Consider the following 21,522-nt stretch of genomic DNA (forward strand, 5'->3'; position numbering starts at 1 on the left):
AGCCAAAAAGGTTCGGTATCATTCACAATGATGAGGAAAAGGACCCCCTTTAGGAAACGTACAAGTTTATGCCGTTTCCGTACAATTCGGTAGGAAATGGAGGACGTCTTTTGCACGGTATGACGCACTTCTCTCATATTATGAATAACGAACCTTTTTTTCTCATTATGAATAACGGACCCTTCGCTCCATTATGAATATCGGATCTTTCTTCCTATTATGAATAATGAACCTTTTTGTCTATTAAATTACGAACCCCTTGTTCTATTATGAATATCGAACCCTTTGTTCTATTATGAATAACGAACCTATTTGTAAATTATGATATCGAACCGTTTTGCCCATTATGAATATCGAACCTTTGTTTCCATTATGAATACCGGACCTTATGAATTATGATCCCTTTTTATTAAGAATAACGAACCTTTATTTCCATTATTAATAGCGAACCTTTTTATCGAAAAAATGCACGTTATGAATAACGAACCTTATGAACAATGACCCTTATGAATAGCGGACCTTATGAATATCGGGTAGACCCCATCTGCCCAAGTTCCTATAACTTGTGTTCAAAAGAAAGTATTGATGTTGTAGATCTGTCATATGGAGACCTGAACAACAGTCATAGTGGCGAGTGAATGTTTATATTGTAACTACTATTTCTGGTTTACAAACAAAAGTCTAGTGCAATGAAGCCATCGAAACCTTAATGCATTTCGTATTCTGGTTATCCATGTAGGGTCATATACGACATTGAAACTTATCTAGATAAAAACGATGTCATTCATTCCAAAGGTACGAAACTAGAATTTATTGGCCAAAATTGTTAAGCATTAGTGTTTGTTCCAACGTCCCTGGTTCCGAAGCATCTCAGTGTTTATTTTTGACGGTAACCTGAGTCAATTGTTTGATACGTTTGAACCGTCTTGTAGCATAATCAGTCAAATTATCTTTCGTATAGTTTAAAGGGTGTGAAGACTCGCCCAAAAAGAAACGTATAATGCCGGTAATCTGACCTAGTTTCGAATGAGGTGTAACAGAAATGTTAGACACCACCATCGATCCCAGAAAATACACACACAGCTTGCTACCGTCGGTAATTGGACACTAGTGTCAGTCAGTACATACAGCTGTGGTCAATACCCACAGCACAGTGTACAAACGATACAGCGATGGACATCTCAGGTCCAGCTAAAGATAACAAGGTATCAAATTTCATTACTGTCTGCATTTTGTAGCGACAAGAGAAAAACTTCACTTGCAAGCAACGTATGTTGGGGCGAGTCTTCAATGCCTTTAAAGGATATTAACATTTCCATAGACGAATATCAATACTGTCAGAGAGTGTGGCAAGATCGTGGTATTACAGCATTTAGAGATGTGTTAGTCTGATACAACAACAGAGATGTAATAGATCATATCTTTCATGTAAGAAAAATAACCGTCGTAATAATTGTGGAGGGGGAGGGCGTGGTACATAGATAACAACAAGGAGATCGATGTAGCAGTTCAGCAACTGTTTCGAAAGGTAAAATAAGCCTATGGTTTTTGTCAGTGTTCTTGTGCGTTTTTGTGAGCACACATCACTTGTGTGGAGTTTTAACGTTGGTTGTGTTTGTTGAGATATCGTGTTTACAAGCTGTTTTCGACGATTTCCCATTAAGCCCCACCCAACCATAAATATTAATGAGGTGAAATTGTTATTGCCAAAAACTGGTAGAAACTATGTAGTTACATACCAAGTATAAACTAAACCGAATATGTGGTTGCAGAGATATTGACATTTTAATCAAATTATGGTAAGCCAGCCTATTCATTCATGTTCATGAGATGGGAACTAACAACAATAGCGCATGTCTACTCATCACAGGGCATGTACATACCAAGTATCACATCACTTGAGCTGTTTTTCGACGATTTAACATTAAGCCCACCCACTAATGAATATGAACACGGTAAAATTTGTTGCTTCAAGTGTTTAGGTCAAAGGTCTATCGAGTTCAACATCAAATTGGTCTAAATTGTGAGAAAAAGTGTTGCAAACTCCTACACCTTGAGTCGATCAGGTTCAAACTTGGTGGGAAGATGCAAGACCATGTAAACTTGGGTCTGTGTGATTGATCACTTCAGAGGTCAAAGATCAAGAACTTAAAACTTGGCTTTGAGCCATTTTCCTTACATGTAGATCGCCTTTCCCTTCACCACAAGGGGCAATATTTGTACATACTGTCAAGAAAGAGAACATTTCAAAGGTTTTCGAGTAAACACTCTTCCTCCATTACATTGATGGTTCTGCGATTAAAAAATTATTAAAAGGGGATCCAGGCACCACCCTGGATCTGTCTCTGCCTTGCGGCCTTCAGGTTTACATATTGAAATGCAGGAGGGCTGGATTTAGGTTTTCCACTTCATGTATTTGATTCTTTTTCTGGCTGAATAAAACAAAACCAAACAACTTAACACAGCAAGTTTCTTTAGCACCCAGAATACTTTTCCTCATTAAATAACAGCAAACAGTCTCTTGAAAGTGCAATTAAAATACTCTAACTTCTTCCAGTGAGAGATACCAGGACATCAAAGCTTATGTTTCTTCCACAAAAGGCATTAAGACAAAGCCAAACTTTGTTTGTGGCATTATTTGGGTAGCGGAAATATCTCATATTATCAAACATTAGAAGAAAAACAAGGTTCACTTTGGAAAAAAATGGATCCATGATCAATGCAAACTGAGAATCCTTTTAACCTTGTTACACAAAGCCATCATCAGATGAATTAACATCTTCAATTTAAAGCATAGTCGGACTAAGGCTACTGGAAGAAATCTTGACTGGAGTAAACATCAAGCCTGTTCTTCTTTGAAACCTGACAGTTTCCAAGAAACTAGCACTACATCAAACTCGCCAGTCTTCTGTTTCTTCTGTCAAAGACTGTTTCAGTTCCTTCAGAGCCCACCGCTTGCTTGTCAAAGCATTCTGAAGTTGCTCAAACTCCTGTACAATTTCTCCAAATCCCATTCCAGTGGAACGATATGCTTGGAGAGCCTGATCTAATCGGAACTGTTCAGATTCTTTCTCCTGAATATTATACTTTAAGTGCTCCCTAAAGAAGAAAAGACAAGAACACGTTTAAATAGTGGTTACGATGCCTAACCATATTCAAAGTTTGGTAAGCCATACATGTTAAGATTCATGACCTTGTGCACACCAAATTAAAGAGGATTATCTATTGACTTATTCGGCAACATAGAAAAAGAAGGTACCAGGAATCAGTTATCATGCTGACAAAGTCTATTTAGGGACATAGTATAGAAACAGATACAAGCATGAATATTAATGAAGTCAAATGTATCTCGTATCAATAGACTTACATTTGCATTATCTGAGTACATGTATAAAGCTAATTATAGAGATATCTAGTTGGAACATGGATGCAGAGATATTCAATTTTAATAAAATTATGGTACATGGCTGTACATAAACTTTTAAAACAACGTGGTCAGGAAAGTAGTTTCAGAATTTACTTGCCCTGATAATTTTTTACTTGCCCTGAAATCAATTTCAATAAGGTTCAATAAGTATACACTTCATTCAAACTTGACTCTTGCAGTTATTGTGTTTACAATGTTTTCAGACTTTGACCTCGGTTGACCTTAAATGATTTTGATCCTACCGATTATGATAGCTTTCTTGCACGGACTAAGGTAGATTTACATCCAAGTTATACTTCTGTAGTTATTGTACTTAGGTTTTCAGACTGACTTATGTTAATTACCTTTGACTCCATCTGTTTTCAAAAGAGTTTTTGCACTCATCAGGGAGATTTGCAAATCTAGTATGAAGTTCAATCGAGCTGTACTTTTTAGGTATGATGTTTATAAAACTTTCAGAATTTGACCCTTGTTGAACTAAATGGCATTAAACCTACACCAATTTCAATAGGGTTCTTTTATGATCACCAAGGGAGATAGATGTCCCTATTATGAAGTAAGACCATCTTGCACTTTTTGAGTTTTGGTATTTACTAGCCAAGGACATAACATACATATACACACACTCACCATCCCACAGATACCTTTTGCCTCATGCAAGGAATAAAACAAATATCAAAGTTTCGATCATTGGTGACTTCACATGATCACCAAGCTGTTTACACTCACATAGATGAGACAACATACCAAGTGTGAAGTTCAAGCAAGTTTAGTTTTCTAAAGTTTTGAGCCATTGCTCCATGGTATTAACACTGCAACCTCTGTTTGACATATGACTACCATCTAGATGGAACTAAATAATTCCAAGGAAATTGATTCAGGCTTTACACTGAGTTACAAGTTTACATGTTTCCAGACTTCTGGTGACCTTTGACTTCTATGAAAAGCAACACCATCTTGTACTCAGTACAAGCTGGATCAAGTATGTACTGTATTTTAACATACAATCAAGTACTTGAATTACCATGTAAACAACCCAAGGCAGTACGCAAACACAACCACACACCACAGGTTCTGCATGCCTTCAGCAAGGAATCCAAGACACAGAAACTGCATTCTCCTAATGCATATGATATGTTGTACTATCAGGTGTTTGTCAATGCTAAGAGCTGCCAAAGGGAACCTACTGTAAGTTGCAGAACAAACATATGGAAGGAGCCATATTTTACAAACAGATGGAAGCAACCATATTTTACAAACAGATGGAAGCAACCATATTTTACAAACAGATGGAAGCAACCATATTTTACAAACAGATGGAAGCAACCATATTTTTAACAGCTTTTTACTTTTACAGAGAGGGGAATGAGGAGGGGTTGTTGGAAGGAATGAATGCCAATAAAATCATAAGTAGGAGATTCATAATTTCTTGTGAAACACATTATCAGGTTGCAAAGTGTTTGACATGCAATAGACTTCACGCACTCACCCATTTTGAACGGGTGCATGAAGATACTTTGACCAAATGCTTTTAAGCATGTACAGTAAACAACTGTATTAAACTGGAGTGACTTTCTCACGCTGCTGTACATAACAGTTACAAATGTATTATTCTATAATGTTAATGTCTTTGGTGTTGTATGACTATTGTAAGTCTTTTTCTATGCTGTGATCCTTCCATGTTTGATTTAGTTAGGATATAGACCAACTAACACAGCAACGTTATTAAAGTAAAATTGATGATTCGTTCAGTGCACACTTTCATTTCTTTGTTGGGGAATAATCAATTTTAAGTCTTACCTTATTTGCTCTAGGGCAGTCACAGCTTCTGGTCTGTACATGTCACACATGACTCTGCTTCTAAACACCCTGCATAACAATTAGAAAGAATGTTTATTGCACATTATCTCACATCCCACTAGTAACTATGTTTTATCTCACAAGATATACTATTTGTAGGCTCACAAACACATCACCTTTTAATGATAGCTTGGGAGATAAATTTAACCAACCATGATGACAGAGAACCCTCCAGCGAGTGAAAACTAATGTTCCAGAAGAAGTAATGAAAGTTTCTTATGGAGAAACCCTGTATCACATTCTGTATTACTAACTTACCTTCATGCTTTGATACAGTAGCACAATGACTAAACCTGGCAGCATTGTTACGAACTCAGTTATCAGATAATGATAAAGTATTGTTTATACTGTGTTATTGAGGGTTTTCTAGATCAACAGTCTTGCAACATATGAGTTGCAACCAATGCCAATCATTTTGGTTGGGACTAGCATAAAATGGTTGCAGAGCACTTTTCTAGATTGTGAAGGCTTCAGCATCCCATGGGAAGGGTAGCTGACTTATATTTGAAAGACAATGAATATGCCTGTAAATGACATAAGTTGAAAATGAAAAGCATTAACTCTCAAGTACACAGTGAATCTAAATCTATACAGGGCATTGTTCTCCATCTCTAACACCTTTCTGTTTAGACACTGAGGTTGCTAACTTTTCAACAGGAGTGGGTACGGAAACTTCATAACACATGCTTGACATGTCAAGGGTAATTTCATAGTACCCAATAAATGATTACAATTTGACAATTAATAATACATGAAACATTCTCTGCTCAACAAACCATAGAACTCACTTTTTATGAACTAATGTGAATCTGCACAGATTTTGTTAACTCAGAGCAAACTTATAACCAGAATATCAATTGGCTTAGTGATTCCTTGCCACATTTTACATGAGAACATTCAACAGAAACATGCACACAAGATTGATAAATGTTTACCATTATGTAATCCAAATGATATGCAAGGTACTTGCATTAATGTTGACCAACATTTCAACAATCAAGTTCATTTATACTTTTACTTTAGCCATTTGTGTGGTTCCAAGGTTTTCTGACTTGACTTTTGCTGACCTCAAATGACATTTGACCTTTACAGAAAGAAAGCAATTTGATTCTTGTACTCACTAATATGGATATTAATACCACAATTATGCAATCTTCTTCTGTTTTATTCTAACATATTACTTTAAGGTATCAGATTAACAAGATTTTGACCTCTGTTGACCTCACCTTGGACATTCACCATTGTCAGTAAGGTTTGAGTTTTAAAGGGTTCTTGGTGATTTGCTGATATTTTATCATACTTGCATGTATATACCTAACCTTGCAATTTTGTCCTATATAAAAGCCCATTGTAAATGGACATGTGTAGTTTACAGCAATAGCCTATTTTGCACATATGCACAGGGCTCCTATTTTTCTGTGAGATTCTTGCACAGGTTATTGGTTTGAGATATCCCAAACAGCAAGTTGGCAAGTGCCCCTCAGTCATACCTGATTTTGAGATGCATGGCATGGCATCTAGTACTCAGCCAGTCAGTTGTAACACTGTCCTTCTCAGTTTGGAGTCGCAGCCTGTGTTTGGTTATTAATTGTTCCAAGATGGATAGGGCTTCAGTCAATGCCTTTCAACGGTGAAGAAAATGGATCATATCAATAGTAAAGAACAACATGCAGAGTAGGAATAAGACCAACTTTGAATAAATGTCTAGTGAAAAACACAAAATGAAGCTTGATCAGCAAAAACTGTCTAACAGCCATTTATAGAACATCAGTAAATAGTAGAATATAGACACATGTATTTACCATTGATAGCAGAATTATACCAACTGCTTTAGATACTAATTCTGACTGTGGTACTCACTCCACCACAACTAGCGAACAAATAGTTATCAAACATATTGTTTCGTCTTAAATTGCCTTGAAAAGTCTTAGGAAATGACATTAAGAGGGAACTCACATAGCATAATTGCCAAAACTGTTTTTTAATGATGGCTTTGTCAAGTCGACTCTTTTCTCTCTCATCTTCCAATTGTGTGCATGCTTGCTTGAGGATATCTGGAAGGCGTGTGGCTTTGGCAAAAGCTAACTGTTCACTACCACCTGTTAAATCAACCAAGATATTGTTCTTGTAACAAGTACATTATTCAAACTTATCAATTTTTGGAAGTGAGATGTGAAGCGCTAACATAAATGTAAAAGACCTTTAAACCCTGATTTGTTGGTTGGGTTCCTTTCTCACCAAACATGCTTCCCTGTCCTGTTTGGGTCTGTTTGGGTCTCCAAACAAACAATAAGTTAATACAGTTTCAAAAGTTTCTGCACAAGTCATGTTATATGACACACGGAACAGACCAGAACGGAAAATATATTCTACATTTATGGTGATTACTATGGGCGGCTATTTGGGCAAAAAAACAACGATGACACAGATAAACAAGAAAGAAAATTGTAAAAGAAGAAATATGCAAAATGAAACAAACATATGTGATTTGTGAAAAAATGCACTTACAAATAAAAATAAATATAAAAAGACAATCATGTAGCGAAACATATCAAACACATGCAACCAAAGGATAAACAAGGAGCACCGGGAATACAAAATTGATCCACTTGTCAGAACAAAAGATCAATCGCCACCATCAAAAGAATATGTATTGTAAGCATATGAACATTCGCACAATATCAAAATGAACGCTCCCACGCAGAACTAACAAGTGCTCAGAACAAAAAGAACACGCATCACCACAAAAACGAAGATGTAACATAATCAAAGGACATTGGCACGAAATCGAAACGAACGTTCACACCAAAAAAAAACTTCTATGAACTTAAAGGGACAGATGCCACTGTTTTGGTACCTTGACCGTGTTATATTACGAAATTTAGTTACTACATCTTGTATGCACGACACTTCTCTCCAACCATGCTGCACCGTGCTTCACAAAGTCAGTGAACTGTGTGGGCTAATCGTTCTGTTGTCTTTGTGCCCACTAGGGAATTTTTAACCGAGCAGACAAGGCTGTTCATTTTGATTCTGTACAAATGTTCATTTTGATTTATGATGAGAAATTTCAATCGTGGGGGTGAACCTTCATTTAGTTCGTGCAGTCATGTCGTTTATCTACATTCTTATTATTGTTCCTTTTCATCTTTGTTTCATTGTTCTATTTTCCCCAAATGGCCGCCCATAGATTACTAATTGTGTATGAAAGATTACAGTACTTATACACCCATCAACTGAACATGCAAGGCTGCTATCTCACCCTTGAAAGTCATAAAAAATTCCCTGACATCACAGGGTGAAGGAAATAGAAACACTAGTTTCTCGCAAATTCTCTATCAGCAGCACTTGTAGTTTAGCTACCTTAGGCAATAATTTTGCAACATATGATGTAGTATAGTTAGCAAATTTGTACTTCTATCATCCTATGTGGAGTAGCAATAGAACAGGCCCATCCTTAATGGGGATTTCTTCTTCCTCCAGAGTTTCTTTTTCCAAATAAAATGAACTGGAATGAACCACTACCCATATGTGGTAACAAGTCGTCTATTGGATTTTAGTTGAACATCATATATATGACATCAAGCATGGTTCCATTATTAGACCATGCATACTCTGTATCTGCAGCACTTATTAGTATTAAGTACTTTATATAAGGCAGCAAGTGAGACTTGTTAGCAGTAGCACCACTTGCAAAACTATGTTCTGCAACCTGACACAAAAATGCTAGACTGCTCTGAGAGATATGTAAATGGTAAATACCTGTGTGTGATGAAAAGTTGCAACTTGCAATTTCTTCACACTTATGTTTGAGTCTACTTTCAAGCTGGGGAATGAACTGCTGTTGCAACACTGGTAGTCTCTGATGAGATAAACACAAAACATGATTTGACTTGTTGCACTCTAATTTCTTCTTCAAAAATTCTCTACTCGATAATAGAACTGCAATCATTTCTTGGTTTAAAGATATATACTCCACCAGTCTAAAAGTGAGAGTACAACTGAAATACATTTAAACATTTCTTCCAATGTATATATCAGGACAATGCTCTTGTGCATAAAATAGTTTCACTTACTTTCATGTTAGGATTAGACTTCATTAGGTCGTCTGGCATCAGGCCCAACAGTGTGGAAGTACCCTCAGCTGTAGTATCTGGCCTGGGATACAGGTAGTTGTATGCTTCTGCTGTACTCATACATTCTCTCAGAGCATTATTGTACTAGGAGAAACAATTCATGCAAATTTTCTGCATCAATGCACAATTAATTTTCATTCGTTAATGAAGGCAACAAAATCTATGCAATGCTGATGGCATATGTATGTGTGTGTTTGTGGTGTATTTACATGTAAACATGATAACCAAAACTCTGGTTTGCTGGAGGTATTTTGAGGTCTTTTGAGCAACTGTTAATCACTTTTCACTTCATTCGACAGTTGACCTCTGACTTTTCATTCTGAAGGTCTTAAAACATAAGTCAACTTCCTACAAAGGTTGAAGAATATCTTATTGATTCACCCTCATTGGTCATTATTTTAGAAATAAGGCCAAGAGATCAGCCAATTCAAGTGCAAATGATTGGGAATATTTCGTGGTGATTCTCCATTTCATTCCCTACAGCAGTAAAATCTTGCAGGATTTCACCTGGTATTCATTTTGTGAGGTGGCCACCTCTCTGTTTGTGCGTATATGCCCATACATGGGCCCAAGCTGGCATCATCATATAACTGAACAAGGAAGACATGTCAAAGAATCATCTGAGACACATGCCTATGCTAGCGCACATGTACTGATTATATGACACTTTACATTATCTTGCGTTATACCTATTATAGTTGCATGTCAATTCCATTTTCCCCATTGAGATCCCTGAGACCTCATTTTACCACATGTGGTAACTAACAGTTTGATTTAACTTGATACACCCATCCCATCCCATACCTGTCAAGTTGCAGGTAAGTGCAATTTTTTTTCTATTAAAATTAAAACAAGTTGCCTGCAGTGTGATTGGACCACTGACATTTCATTGAACTTTGACTTCAGTTGCCATGGTAACCACATATTTTGATAGAACTTGACCTCACAGAAATACATCACATACAAGCTACTTTGTGCTTGTCTCTTGCAGCAATTTGAACACCAACAGCCCACCCAAATGCATCAAGCCATCAACCTACGTACACTGCTACATGGAGTCTCACTGTTAGGCAATAAGGTGCTCCATTAACTTACTGTATTGTAAGAAATTCTTAACGTTAAAAATATAAAATAAATAAACAGAGATGTGAGCCACATTTTAGTACAGTAAGTGTGTAAACAGCATGGAAATAAAAATGAAAACTTAACATATTTTCATAAAATAATCATTGGTTCCACGAAACAGTTTGTTTGTTGAGAGCTGCTAAATCACAATGACAATGTCGACTACTGTATACCTATCTGCAGAAGCATACTGCAGTGTTAATGAATTTTTTACGGTGCTAAGAAAATGGAATGCAACTTTAAACTGTGCATATTCTTAGGATATATCAGAAGTTTTCCTGAATCATAAATTTAAATGGTTTTTCTACATTTTCTTAGCTTAATAGTCAATGAATCCCCAGGGGAAAATTTGTAGTCCACATCAAGCCTCTACCTGACACTACCAGGAGTATCACACCCTTAAAGCTGACATTATGTATACTGTAGGCAAAATTAATTCCTTCAAGAATAGATTGAAGAACTGAAGTGATGGGTCTATAGGAGTCCAATATGGACTGACATACTGGAATTAAGGAAAATAAAACTCACCTGCTCTGTTTGGGCTTCTTCTTGCATTTGTTGCTTTGGAATCTGTCCATCAATCATTATTTCATGCAACTCACAGTGTAGTATATGCTGTTGCAAGTAAAAGTGTTTCTCTTTCTCTAAATTTTCTTCAACCTGCGAAAAGATTATTGTCCAGATAAAAGTACAGGAAAGGAAAGTAAAGGAAAGTTTGTCTTGGTTTGACAATTGACAGTAAAATAGGTTCTTTTCTCTAAAATTGGTGTCCCTGTTTAATGTAGGTGTGATATATTGTCTATTATCTGTAATAACTTTTATACGTGGAACATGGCCACTGAGACAAACATACCATGTTGCTCTGTGTAGTTATTTAAGTATGTTGCATAATGCCTGGCTGTAGTGCATATTGCTTAGCTATGCAAAAACATTCGGTGAGAATAGCCTACAGTATCAATGTGGTCTGCCAGGCAAAACTTTCCTTTCTAAGATGAACTTAAAGGGAAAAAAGTAAGATAATGTATCCTGTTTTCCTTATTTTTCAATGTACCACCGGTGTTGTTGAAATACATCATTTCACGACAGCAAATGAGTTGAAATGACAATGATAGTTGTTAAAACTAAAGGAAACGACAGAAAAATGGTAAAATGTTTAAAAATACGGTTCTCATTATAAGAGCTAGACCACGTCTAAATGTGAATTTTGAAATGAATATGCAACACTAAACAGCAACGTTATTGCCAGTGTAACAAATGCATACTATTCAAGTTTAAGATTCCAAATTTGAGTTAAAATGTGAATTGGATGCCACCCAGATGTGAAGTTGTAATCTATAAAACCCTTGCAGGCTTCTCCCACATTCATGGTCGTAAAAATAACTGCCTCATGGCTTTTCTTTATTAATTGGTCGCATCAGCATTATAATGTATGGGTAAGGAATATACTGTACACTAATCCTGTTTGACAGTAGTACTCTACTAGTAGTGATACTGGTTGTTTCTTCTCAACTTAATTCTTCCTCTACGTTAGGGTTTATCACTAAACAACTACAGGGGTATTTCAATATCATAGGACTTTGGAAGTGAGATTATTGCTGAATTGATATACAATATAGATGGTAAGCCAGTGCTCTGTTTATCAGCTTCATCGAACATCAGTTGGAACTTGAGCTAACTCTTAGCAGTGTTAGTATAATATTAGTAGCCTAGTCAGAGACCTAGTTCTAATAAAGTTGTGCTATTAGGCCTAGTCAGAGTGAGTTTGTGAAGATGATGGTCTCTGATACCTAGTGTAGTATTATGTGTGACGATAGGCTAGGTTTTGCACTTTTATTGTTGTCACTAGTCGCACTGACGTTCAGTTGTTCTTTGAGAAAGGAGAGCTTCATGGTACTAAATGCATTAAAGTACATTCTCTCAATGGTTTGTTTGAAATCTGTCTTCAACGGATAAATTTTGGATACTTTCAATCAATAATTTCTTCATTGACGACATGTTTTTGGCAAAATTAGCTTGGTGAAACATTCTCTGATAGGCGGCTTATACGAAGTTCCATTTTTGAAATTGAACAGTTTTATGTATTTCCTTTTTCGAAATGCACAGAATCACTAACAGTAAGACCATCACCAGCATGATAAGTGAATGCATTCAGATACAAAATCCCTGATATTTTATTCCTTTTGTTCCGGGACCTATACCTAAATTAAGCAAATAGCAATGGCAGCAAATTTAGCATATTAAATGCTCCAGTCCTAAAGACTGTGAATCATTATCGTGAACATTTGGAACACTTATTTGCAATTTGAAAACTTTACACTGAAAATAACTAACTAGTATTTGGTTAAAAGCAGTGTTCATATTTTTGTATTTGTGCTTGAAAGTGTCAGTTCTAGCAATTTATATCATTACCAAATTTTTTACCAATTACTTTTAATATGTTCATATATTTATAGACATTAAAGTACCCTGTATTGGCCCAAATATGCTAGATATTCATGGTCACCTTCGGTCAAAATTCTTGAATTGTTTTTATTACAACCTTGGAAAAATTTTCCTCACTGGGACATTCAGTCATCTTGTGTGTTCCTCGAAATTGTCTGAGAACGATTTGGCAAGTAAAGACCTCTAGAAGGAAAGTACATTTTGAAAACTAGCAATTATAGTGTGCCATAGTTTGGGGCCTATACTGACTACCTTTAGAAACTCGTAAACACAAGTCAAGCGTTGCTGAACTTTATTGTGTACCACACATCAGGGGCGGATGCAGGATTTGTGACAGGGGGGGGGGTCCGACTGGTCCAGCCATGCTTGAACGTAAGACTATCTCAGCGGAGCGCCACCATCGGTTGGCACGGAACGTACCAGAGAATTTTTGGCTTTACAAACAATCTATGAAATATGGTAATACATATCAGATGAGTTGAGATGATACAAAAATCATAATGCCTTTAGCCCCCAATCCGCCTCCCGTTCCGTCACCACTGTTTGATGCAGGGCCGGATCCAGGCTTCTGGAAGGGTGAGGGGTTTAGCCTCCAGGGGTTTAGCCATGCAAAGCACCTACAAAAACTCACTCAAAATGGATCTGTATCAGTACGAGTTCCTATGCAGCCTACCGCTCTGCCACCTCACCGCCCAAAAAAATTCAAACACCACCTCAATTTTGAAACTTTTCGGTCTGAAAATTGAGATTTTTAGGCATTTTTAGCACGTGTAGCAAGCGTGCACACTATAGTTCATTTGACGGAAAGACACACCTGGCTGACTTGTAAGGATAACCGCCCTTCTGACGTCCTACATGTTTAAAATTGGCGTTTAATTTTTTTTGGGGGGGCCAAGAGCAGGGGGGTCCGGACCCCCTGGACACCCCCCTCTGGATCCGCGCCTGCACATATGTTTGATAAAAATTGACATACATGTATTGATCCATTGCCTTTGTTAAGTAAAGACTGTTCAGATGTTTAAGACAGTTATTATTCTAAGAAGCTTCATTTCTCAGTGTTAGCATCACAAGTGCTAAGGACATGGTTCAAGGCAGAACAATGTGTCTGTTATGATGCTTACAGGGCAAAGAGAAAGTACCTTGACAAGCCTGGGGTGATATGTTGTCCAAACAAATCTCAAAATTCTCCATGGGGGAGGGCTACTGTAGATACAGTATACCAATAGATTATGGTCGTGTCTATTGGCACGACCGTTATTGTTACGTTGACGTACCAATAAGCATCGATATTCGCACGAACATGCTCGTGCTTATAGACAGTGACTTTGCACACGAAGGAGTTCCAATAAGGATTGTTATTCACACGAACGTGTATGTGGGTAGGCATGTAGTGATCATGTAGTGATTAGAAAAGCACTGCCAATAAACATTTATATTCGCACCAACGTGTTCTTACTGAGTAGGCGGGGAAGGTAAACCATGGCCCCAACCACAGTGTTGGGTGTGCACGGTCGATTTGCCCCCCCCCCCCCCCCCCCTGTCGCCCCCCCCTCAAGATATTGGTTGATGAAAATTTGCTGATTCTCAAAAAATGGTTATCTTTTTCAAAATCAATAGCCAAATCTGTCAAATGTGAGAGAAATCAAGTAAAGAGGAGTCCTTTATTACAAAAATTGAAAAAGTATCCGCAGATAAACTTTGAACATAACCCTGGAAATCCCCAAAGTTATCAAATTCCTGTTCCATTGTCATGCACTGCAGTGTTATTGTCCATCGATGTCCTGTTCATCCCTCCCGGCCAGCACATATCAGGACAGTTCATTGGTTACATCAACCACAAGCGCTGATTGGTCACGTTACATGTGTGCAAATAGTCAATGTTATTCGCACAATTACGTTCGTGCGAATAGCCACAACGATAGATTATTTATTGTACTGTAATTTTTACACTAATGCAATATCATATATATTATGTGGGAGGGTTCTAGAAAAATCACTCTGTGGCCGTTGAAAAACATGTACAGTTCCATGTAATTAGTAAGCTATTTGCAAGACCTGCACCAAAATATGGCACAGAGGAGTATTTCCATCTTTGTACCTTTTAGAATTATTTTGACTTTCTTACAATTTCGATGGAAAAACAAATTCTAGTATTTATATAACATACCTGCTTAATGTCCTCTTCTGAGCTTTTTAACAATCCATTGTTATTCAGATGTTTTGATAAACTTCCAAGAAGGTCAGTGAGGCCAGGATAATTCTCCAGATCTATGCCAGTCAGATGTGTTGGAAGAGTCATGTTCACTGAGAGCAAAGAAAGGAAATGGACATGACGAAACAATTAAAGACCAACTATGGTCACAAAAAATCCTAGCTTACGCTACGTTTCATTTCTATGCCTATTTCGTTTCTTAGGTAAAGATTGGTACATGGGCTATCCTAATTCATTGAGATTTTTTAGCCTAGGCATAAGTAAATTAGGACTTGCCTAGGCTAACTTAAGTACCATTTACTCTGTTGGTAAAGACTAAGGCCGGGGAGTATGGGTTAGACAAGTAGTAGTGGTACTACTACTAGTACTACAGTACTACATTTCTTCCTGATTCATTGAGACTTTGACGGGGAATGAAACTGACGATTCGCGATACTGTGCCTTTACGTTACCAATCCTGCTTCTGTGGTATAAGCTTTACTTGGGCTAAACGTAACAAGTCTAAGAAAAATTGTACTGTGGATAGAGCCGAGAGAGTGGTGGGGTTAATTAATAGGCTATAGTATGCTACTGTACTGCCTGGATACTACTCTAGGCCTAACGGTTTGACGAACCGCTAACTGCACTGGGTGCTTGTCCCTGGCCGAAAACTTGGTGACGCTCCATTCTCAGAATAAAGCCCTGTTGAACAATTGACAGGATTCTCAACGATTATGTATTTAATCCAATGGAAAGAAAAGACACAGGCGACGTGGTAACAATAAGATTGTACTAAGAAACACTACACACTAGCATGACCTGTGGTCTGGCGCCGAAAAAATCTTGAATCAGGGATTCCCCCTGCGAAATGATGGCGCTTGGCTTGTACGGCAAGAAAGTACCGGTGCGTAATACAAACACTACGTCTTTGACATAACTATAGTGATAAAGTCGGCATAAACCACTCGGAATCATTGTTATCGTGTGCCGCATTTAGGTGCCAAAATCTACAAAAATGTGGTAGGGGACTGCGGTTCCACAGTTAATTCTTAGGAAGCGATAGTAGAAGCAATTACATAGGAATCGAATTACTTTACTTGTGTCGTCTGCTCATTTGCTGTATTTTTATTCACTGGACCCTCGGTATAGATAGCCTAGGCCCTAGATCGACTTCGGCTGTCCTTTCGTATGCGATATGACTAAAGCCTAATAAAAACAATTATCATGTCCTCGTTTTATTTGAAACTGTATTCCAAACGATAGATCCACGTGCCAGAATAACATGGGTGGACGGTCATGATGTCCTAGGCTTGTCACTAACAATTAGGCCTACTAGGAAAATAGTCTTAGAATAACTTAATTAGGCCTATGAACGAAGCCTGACCATTGGTAAAACATAGCTTAGCCTAGGTAATAACTTAAGCCTAGAATATTTTAGTTATCAACATATCTAGAATTGTATAAATATTCAAACACATCCTCAAATTGTAACATATTCCCCAACACTGTTAATGTGGCAACATGCAGTATAGCCTATATAGGCCTAGCCATAGGCGTACGAGGCGGGGGGGGGGGGGAGGCTGCCCCCAAATCTCCAGAGAACAAGAAATTCGGGCAAAAAGCCTGAAAAAATCGGGCAGCCTAAGAGGAAAATATATATATATATATATTGCGTAGGATTCGGGAAATAAATTAAGAACCGGGTAGTATCGCGTCGGGCGGGTACCTTCGTTATTGCTGTTATCTTCGACCACATGGAAGCCTAACACCACACTAAGTCAATGGGAAATCTGCCTAACCGTCGATTTGCCATTTTTTTTCAATCACACTTTGCGTAGGATTCGGGTAATAAATTAGGAACCGGGTAGTATCGCGTCGGGCGGGTAACCGGGTACCCGGATAACCCGTGCAAACACTAATATATATATATATATATATATATATATATATGTATATATATATATATATATATATAAGAAGAAGGGAGAGAAAAAGGGGAGAGAAAAAAAGAGAAGAAAAAGGGAAAAAAGAGGGGGGAAAGAGGAGGAGGAGGAGGAGGAGAGGAAGGAAGGGAAAAGAAAACGAAGAAAGAGAGAAAACGGAGGGAAGGAGAAAAAGAAAACTGCCAAGACACCGGGAAGAGAAAGAGGAACAGTGACATCATTACAGCGCTGATCCCTATTATTTACACATGGCCGGGTAGCTAGTGACGGACTGTCGAAGACTTCGGAAGGGGCGTGCGCCTCACCCTACCCCTTACACCGACAACTCCATTTTTGTCGTTTCCATTTTTTACTCTCTCACTAATGTATCTATAAAAAATACTATATATGGTTTATCATAACGTGTGTGTGTGTATGGACGCTTTAAACAATTGTGCTATAAAACAACAAATTGTGGCTGGTCTCGAACTCGACCGAGTCGTCGCATTTCGGGAAGGGGGCGACCGCCCCCCCCCCCCGAGCATTTTTTTATTTTTATGATACCGCTAGTAATTTCAACTTAAATAGAAAATGCTTAGATGCAACTAACAGGGCACATGGGAGGTGTCATTTCCAGCGATCTGGGAGGCATTTTCGGGCAAAATTTTCTTGTACGCTTAGCGCCAACTTGAGGCGCTACGCTAAGGTAGTTTGCCTATAGGCTTCGCCCCTCCCTTGGCAAATTATTCGCTGCGCACCTGTTCGAATTTGTAAAGCAAACAGCAGATATCCGCATATCAGTGAGCATGGAAATGGCGGTTCCAGGATGAACAGCCTCAAAACTGTCGATGTGTGAAGTCATAGGAACCCAATTTGATTCGGGTGGCTGTAACGACCTGCCCGATAAATATAACCTAAATTTTTCGCGCGCTCCGCGCGCGTGCAACAATACAATGTAAAAATATCATATAAGCAAGCATCGGTTATTACATCGCATACCATCGTGTACCGTGCGGTACGTGGAAATTGCACAGTATACCGCGGGATGCTAATGTAAACAACGAAATGTCTTATGTAGATGGAGAAATAGCAATTTATTTTTCTTTCAATAGGAACCCCCCCCCCCCCCCGCCTCATACGCCTATGTGTGTAGTGTTCGGTTTCGGAAATATCTGGTATTATTTCATTTCCTTCAACCAAGTTTTATAATGGCCGTTATAAGAGGGTTTACAGGGGCGTATCCAGGATTTTCTAACCCGGGGGGCGCGAATTACTATCTAATCGGAGCGCCACCATCGGTTGGCGCGCAGCATACAAGAAAATTTCTGGTTTTGATACCCCCAGATCACCGGAAATGGCACTTCTCGGGCTTGAAAAATGACCAACCAGGTGTACACTTTTGCATAGGAACCAAATAATTTTTTTTCATCAATAACCTTTTTTAAGATTTTCACCAGTCACACATCATGTTTGACCTCATCGCATCTCCTGTGGGTCATTGCTTTTGTAGGTGATTCTACGTCGCGGACCACAATACCCGTCAGCCCCACTTTTTAAGGTTTTAAGCCAATTATTTGTTCAGAATTTGAAAATTCACATTTCTCGTGAAATAAATTCACTTAAAATCATACCAATAATGTTGCACAAATTTTCATCTATGGACAACCAATATAGTAAAATAAACCTCTTCAATCCCTAACATACCGGTCAAAATTGCACAGGTAGAGGGAAGTATGTGTAAGAATTTGGTCAGGGACAGTCGGTTAATTTATTGGTGCATGGGCGCAGTGCAGTCGTGGATAATGATGGGGAGGCTTGTCTGTTCTCTGATACTATCTAAGCGAAGCGCGACCACGGGTTCGCGCGTTGCGTACAAGAATTTTTTGGGCAAATATATACCTCCTAGATCGCCGGAAATAACACTTCCCAGACCCAATGTACTCCCAATCCTCCTCAAATGTTAGATCTCATGGGTTAGAAATTTAGTTTGGGGAAATGCAAAGGCGTCTGCAGAAAAAAATCAGGAGACAAATAATTCAGGTAGACTTTTGTATACGATGGGTCTGGAGTCCTCTCCCAGAAAACAATTATAGACTGCCGCAAATGCGATTTCCGTCCTATATTTAACAACTGTGGATAAATATAATAAACTGAGAACCGTACGTGAATCTAGCTCAAATTGGCAACACACAGTGTGAGTTGTTAACGATTGTTTTGTTCGCACTCAGTCCGTTTTGCTGACCACAATTTACCAGTCTCGTGTATAGATTATGTTTCACATGATTTAATGTGTTAATACTTCAGCGGAGAAGTCACGCTTAACAGTGTCAATAGTAATAATTCTCGTCTTTTATAGTATATCATTTGCACAATTCTGGATCAATTGAACTGCGCCAAAGTTCAATACAAGGGGATTTTAAATGCAACGTTTGGTCAAGACAACTTGGTTGGGACACGATATATCATGTCCCCACCACTGAAAAAGTTGGTGGGGACGCGTCCCGCTGTCCCCGCCAGAATCTGCGCCCATGTATTGGTGTAAAAATATTAAAACCTCTTATACTAACGGCTACTATAAAACTTCGTTGAAGGAAATGAAAACAATACCAGATATTTCCGAAACCGAACACTACACACATAGACAGTTTGGAGGCTGTTCATCCTGGAACGCCATTTTCATACTCACTGAAATGATGTGACATCTGCTGTTTGCTTTACAAATTCGAATAATTGAAATGAGACTGAAATAAATAACTTTTATCTGTTTCTTGGCAGGGGCGTATCCAGGGGGCGCAACAGGCGCGCGCCCCCCTATTGGCCGTCACCAAAAAAAAAAAGTTTAGCAAAAAAAAAAAAAAAATTGATGACGACCTTTATGTGAGATGTCGGTGATCGCTCAACCCCCCCCCCCCCCTCCCGTATGCTTTATATTTTGTTTGCCAATAAAAGATTCTGGCGAAGTTCGGCGGCATAATAGTTTTAGAAACATAGATGGTAATTGTGTTTGTATTATCACTATAAACACTAAGTGACATGCCAGCCTTACTAAATTGTGCATTTTGTGTCCATATTTACTGGAAATGTTGCTTATTATTAAGGTCGAAAAATGGATAACATATGGCACCATTTTGCATTTCAGCCCTTCTTCGAAAGCAAAAATTGTCCACCCCTCCACTTAGACCCATCCCCCAGGACGGCGATCATTCATGCCTGACGCCCCCCCCCCCCCTAGTGGAAAATCCTGGATACGCCCCTGCTTGGCAATGCCCCACAATCTTTTCATTTCGAAAGACGCGTGCACAGTTTTAAGTTCATTACACACTGAAGGCTTCGATTCTCTATTTGCCTTCAGTTTTATGGCGGGCCATCAGTCTCAAATCATGGGAGATCGACTTATACCGATTTAAATCGACATATACCAGTTTCCTTCGACATATACCAGTTTCCTTCGACTTATACCAGTTTCCTTCGACTTATACCAGTTTCATTCTACATATCATCGATTTAAATCGACATATACCAGTTTCATTCTACATATCATCGATTTAAATCGACATATACCAGTTTACTTCGACATATCATCGATTTAGTTTACTTATCATCGATTTAAATCGATGATAAGTAAAATAAATCGATGATATGTCGAAGTAAACTGGTATATGTCGATTTAAATCGATGATATGTAGAATGAAACTGGTATATGTCAATTTAAATCGACATATCATCGATTTATTCTACATATCATCGATTTATTTTACTTATCATCGATTTAAATCGATGATAAGTAGAATAAATCGATGATATGTCGAAGTAAACTGGTATATGTCGATTTAAATCGATGATATGTAGAAGTAAACTGGTATATGTCGATTTAAATCGATGATATGTAGAATGAAACTGGTATATGTCGATTTAAATCGATGATATGTAGAATGAAACTGGTATAAGTCGAAGGAAACTGGTATAAGTCGAAGGAAACTGGTATATGTCGAAGGAAACTGGTATATGTCGATTTAAATCGGTATAAGTCGATCTCCCATGATTTGAGACTGATGGCCCGCCATACAGTTTATGGAAGATCTTGGGATTTTCATCCCTATATAGATATCGCTAGATATCCATACAGTTCAGTGTCTTTGGGATTTTCGGGCCTGATCTTAGGAAATTGCAAAATTGGGAGTGGTCACACTCCATGTAGGTCAGTACACGACCTTTACACGTCACTAAAACGCAACCCGATCACTTGTTATCGATGAGGTGGTGTGTTGCCGGATTTTGTCAAAGTCTGGGTACTATACGGGCGAAGGTAATTAAATAAGATTCGTAACTCATCGGGAAGCCATTAAAGGGGTGGGCGTAGGGTTGTGGGGCGCGCGTTTTCATGCAGATGGGAACAATCTCAAGAAGTGATGCTTACGT

General features: G+C 38.3%; 1 protein-coding gene across 5 annotated transcripts; it reads right to left on the reverse strand.

Moving 5' to 3' along the window:
* Positions 1 to 2,393: 2,393 nt before the first annotated feature.
* LOC139963069 (HAUS augmin-like complex subunit 4) lies at positions 2,394 to 16,029 on the reverse strand. 5 transcript variants are annotated; one of them, XM_071963557.1, is made up of 9 exons: positions 15,817 to 16,029; positions 15,158 to 15,294; positions 11,077 to 11,208; positions 9,364 to 9,507; positions 9,050 to 9,149; positions 7,244 to 7,386; positions 6,778 to 6,908; positions 5,228 to 5,296; positions 2,394 to 3,099 (listed from the first exon to the last, which is right to left on the reverse strand). In XM_071963557.1, the coding sequence occupies exons 1-9, from the start codon at positions 15,866 to 15,868 to the stop codon at positions 2,892 to 2,894; spliced, it is 1,116 nt and encodes a 371-aa protein (XP_071819658.1). In that variant the 5' UTR covers positions 15,869 to 16,029; the 3' UTR covers positions 2,394 to 2,891. The 5 variants fall into 5 exon arrangements, with proteins under 5 accessions (XP_071819658.1, XP_071819696.1, XP_071819686.1 ...); XM_071963595.1 differs by lacking the exon at positions 15,817 to 16,029 and adding an exon at positions 15,655 to 15,793; XM_071963585.1 differs by lacking the exon at positions 15,817 to 16,029 and adding an exon at positions 15,644 to 15,793.
* Between the last annotated feature and the right edge of the window lie 5,493 nt (positions 16,030 to 21,522).

Source organism: Apostichopus japonicus, chromosome 3 (genome assembly GCF_037975245.1).
Source record: "Apostichopus japonicus isolate 1M-3 chromosome 3, ASM3797524v1, whole genome shotgun sequence".
Lineage (NCBI taxonomy): Eukaryota > Metazoa > Echinodermata > Holothuroidea > Aspidochirotida > Stichopodidae > Apostichopus > Apostichopus japonicus.

What these genes read in the sequence shown, in the direction of transcription:
- LOC139963069 (XM_071963557.1), bottom strand. Translation starts at nt 15,868, where the DNA reads ATGGAGCGTCACCAAGTTTTCGGCCAGGGACAAGCACCCAGTGCAGTT. An exon ending in CAGAAGAGGACATTAAGCAG is followed by an intron (nt 11,209 to 15,157) that starts GTATGTTATATA and finishes ATCTTTTCGCAG; the next exon opens with GTTGAAGAAAATTTAGAGAA. An exon ending in GCCATGCATCTCAAAATCAG is followed by an intron (nt 5,297 to 6,777) that starts GTATGACTGAGG and finishes ATTGTTATGCAG; the next exon opens with GGTGTTTAGAAGCAGAGTCA.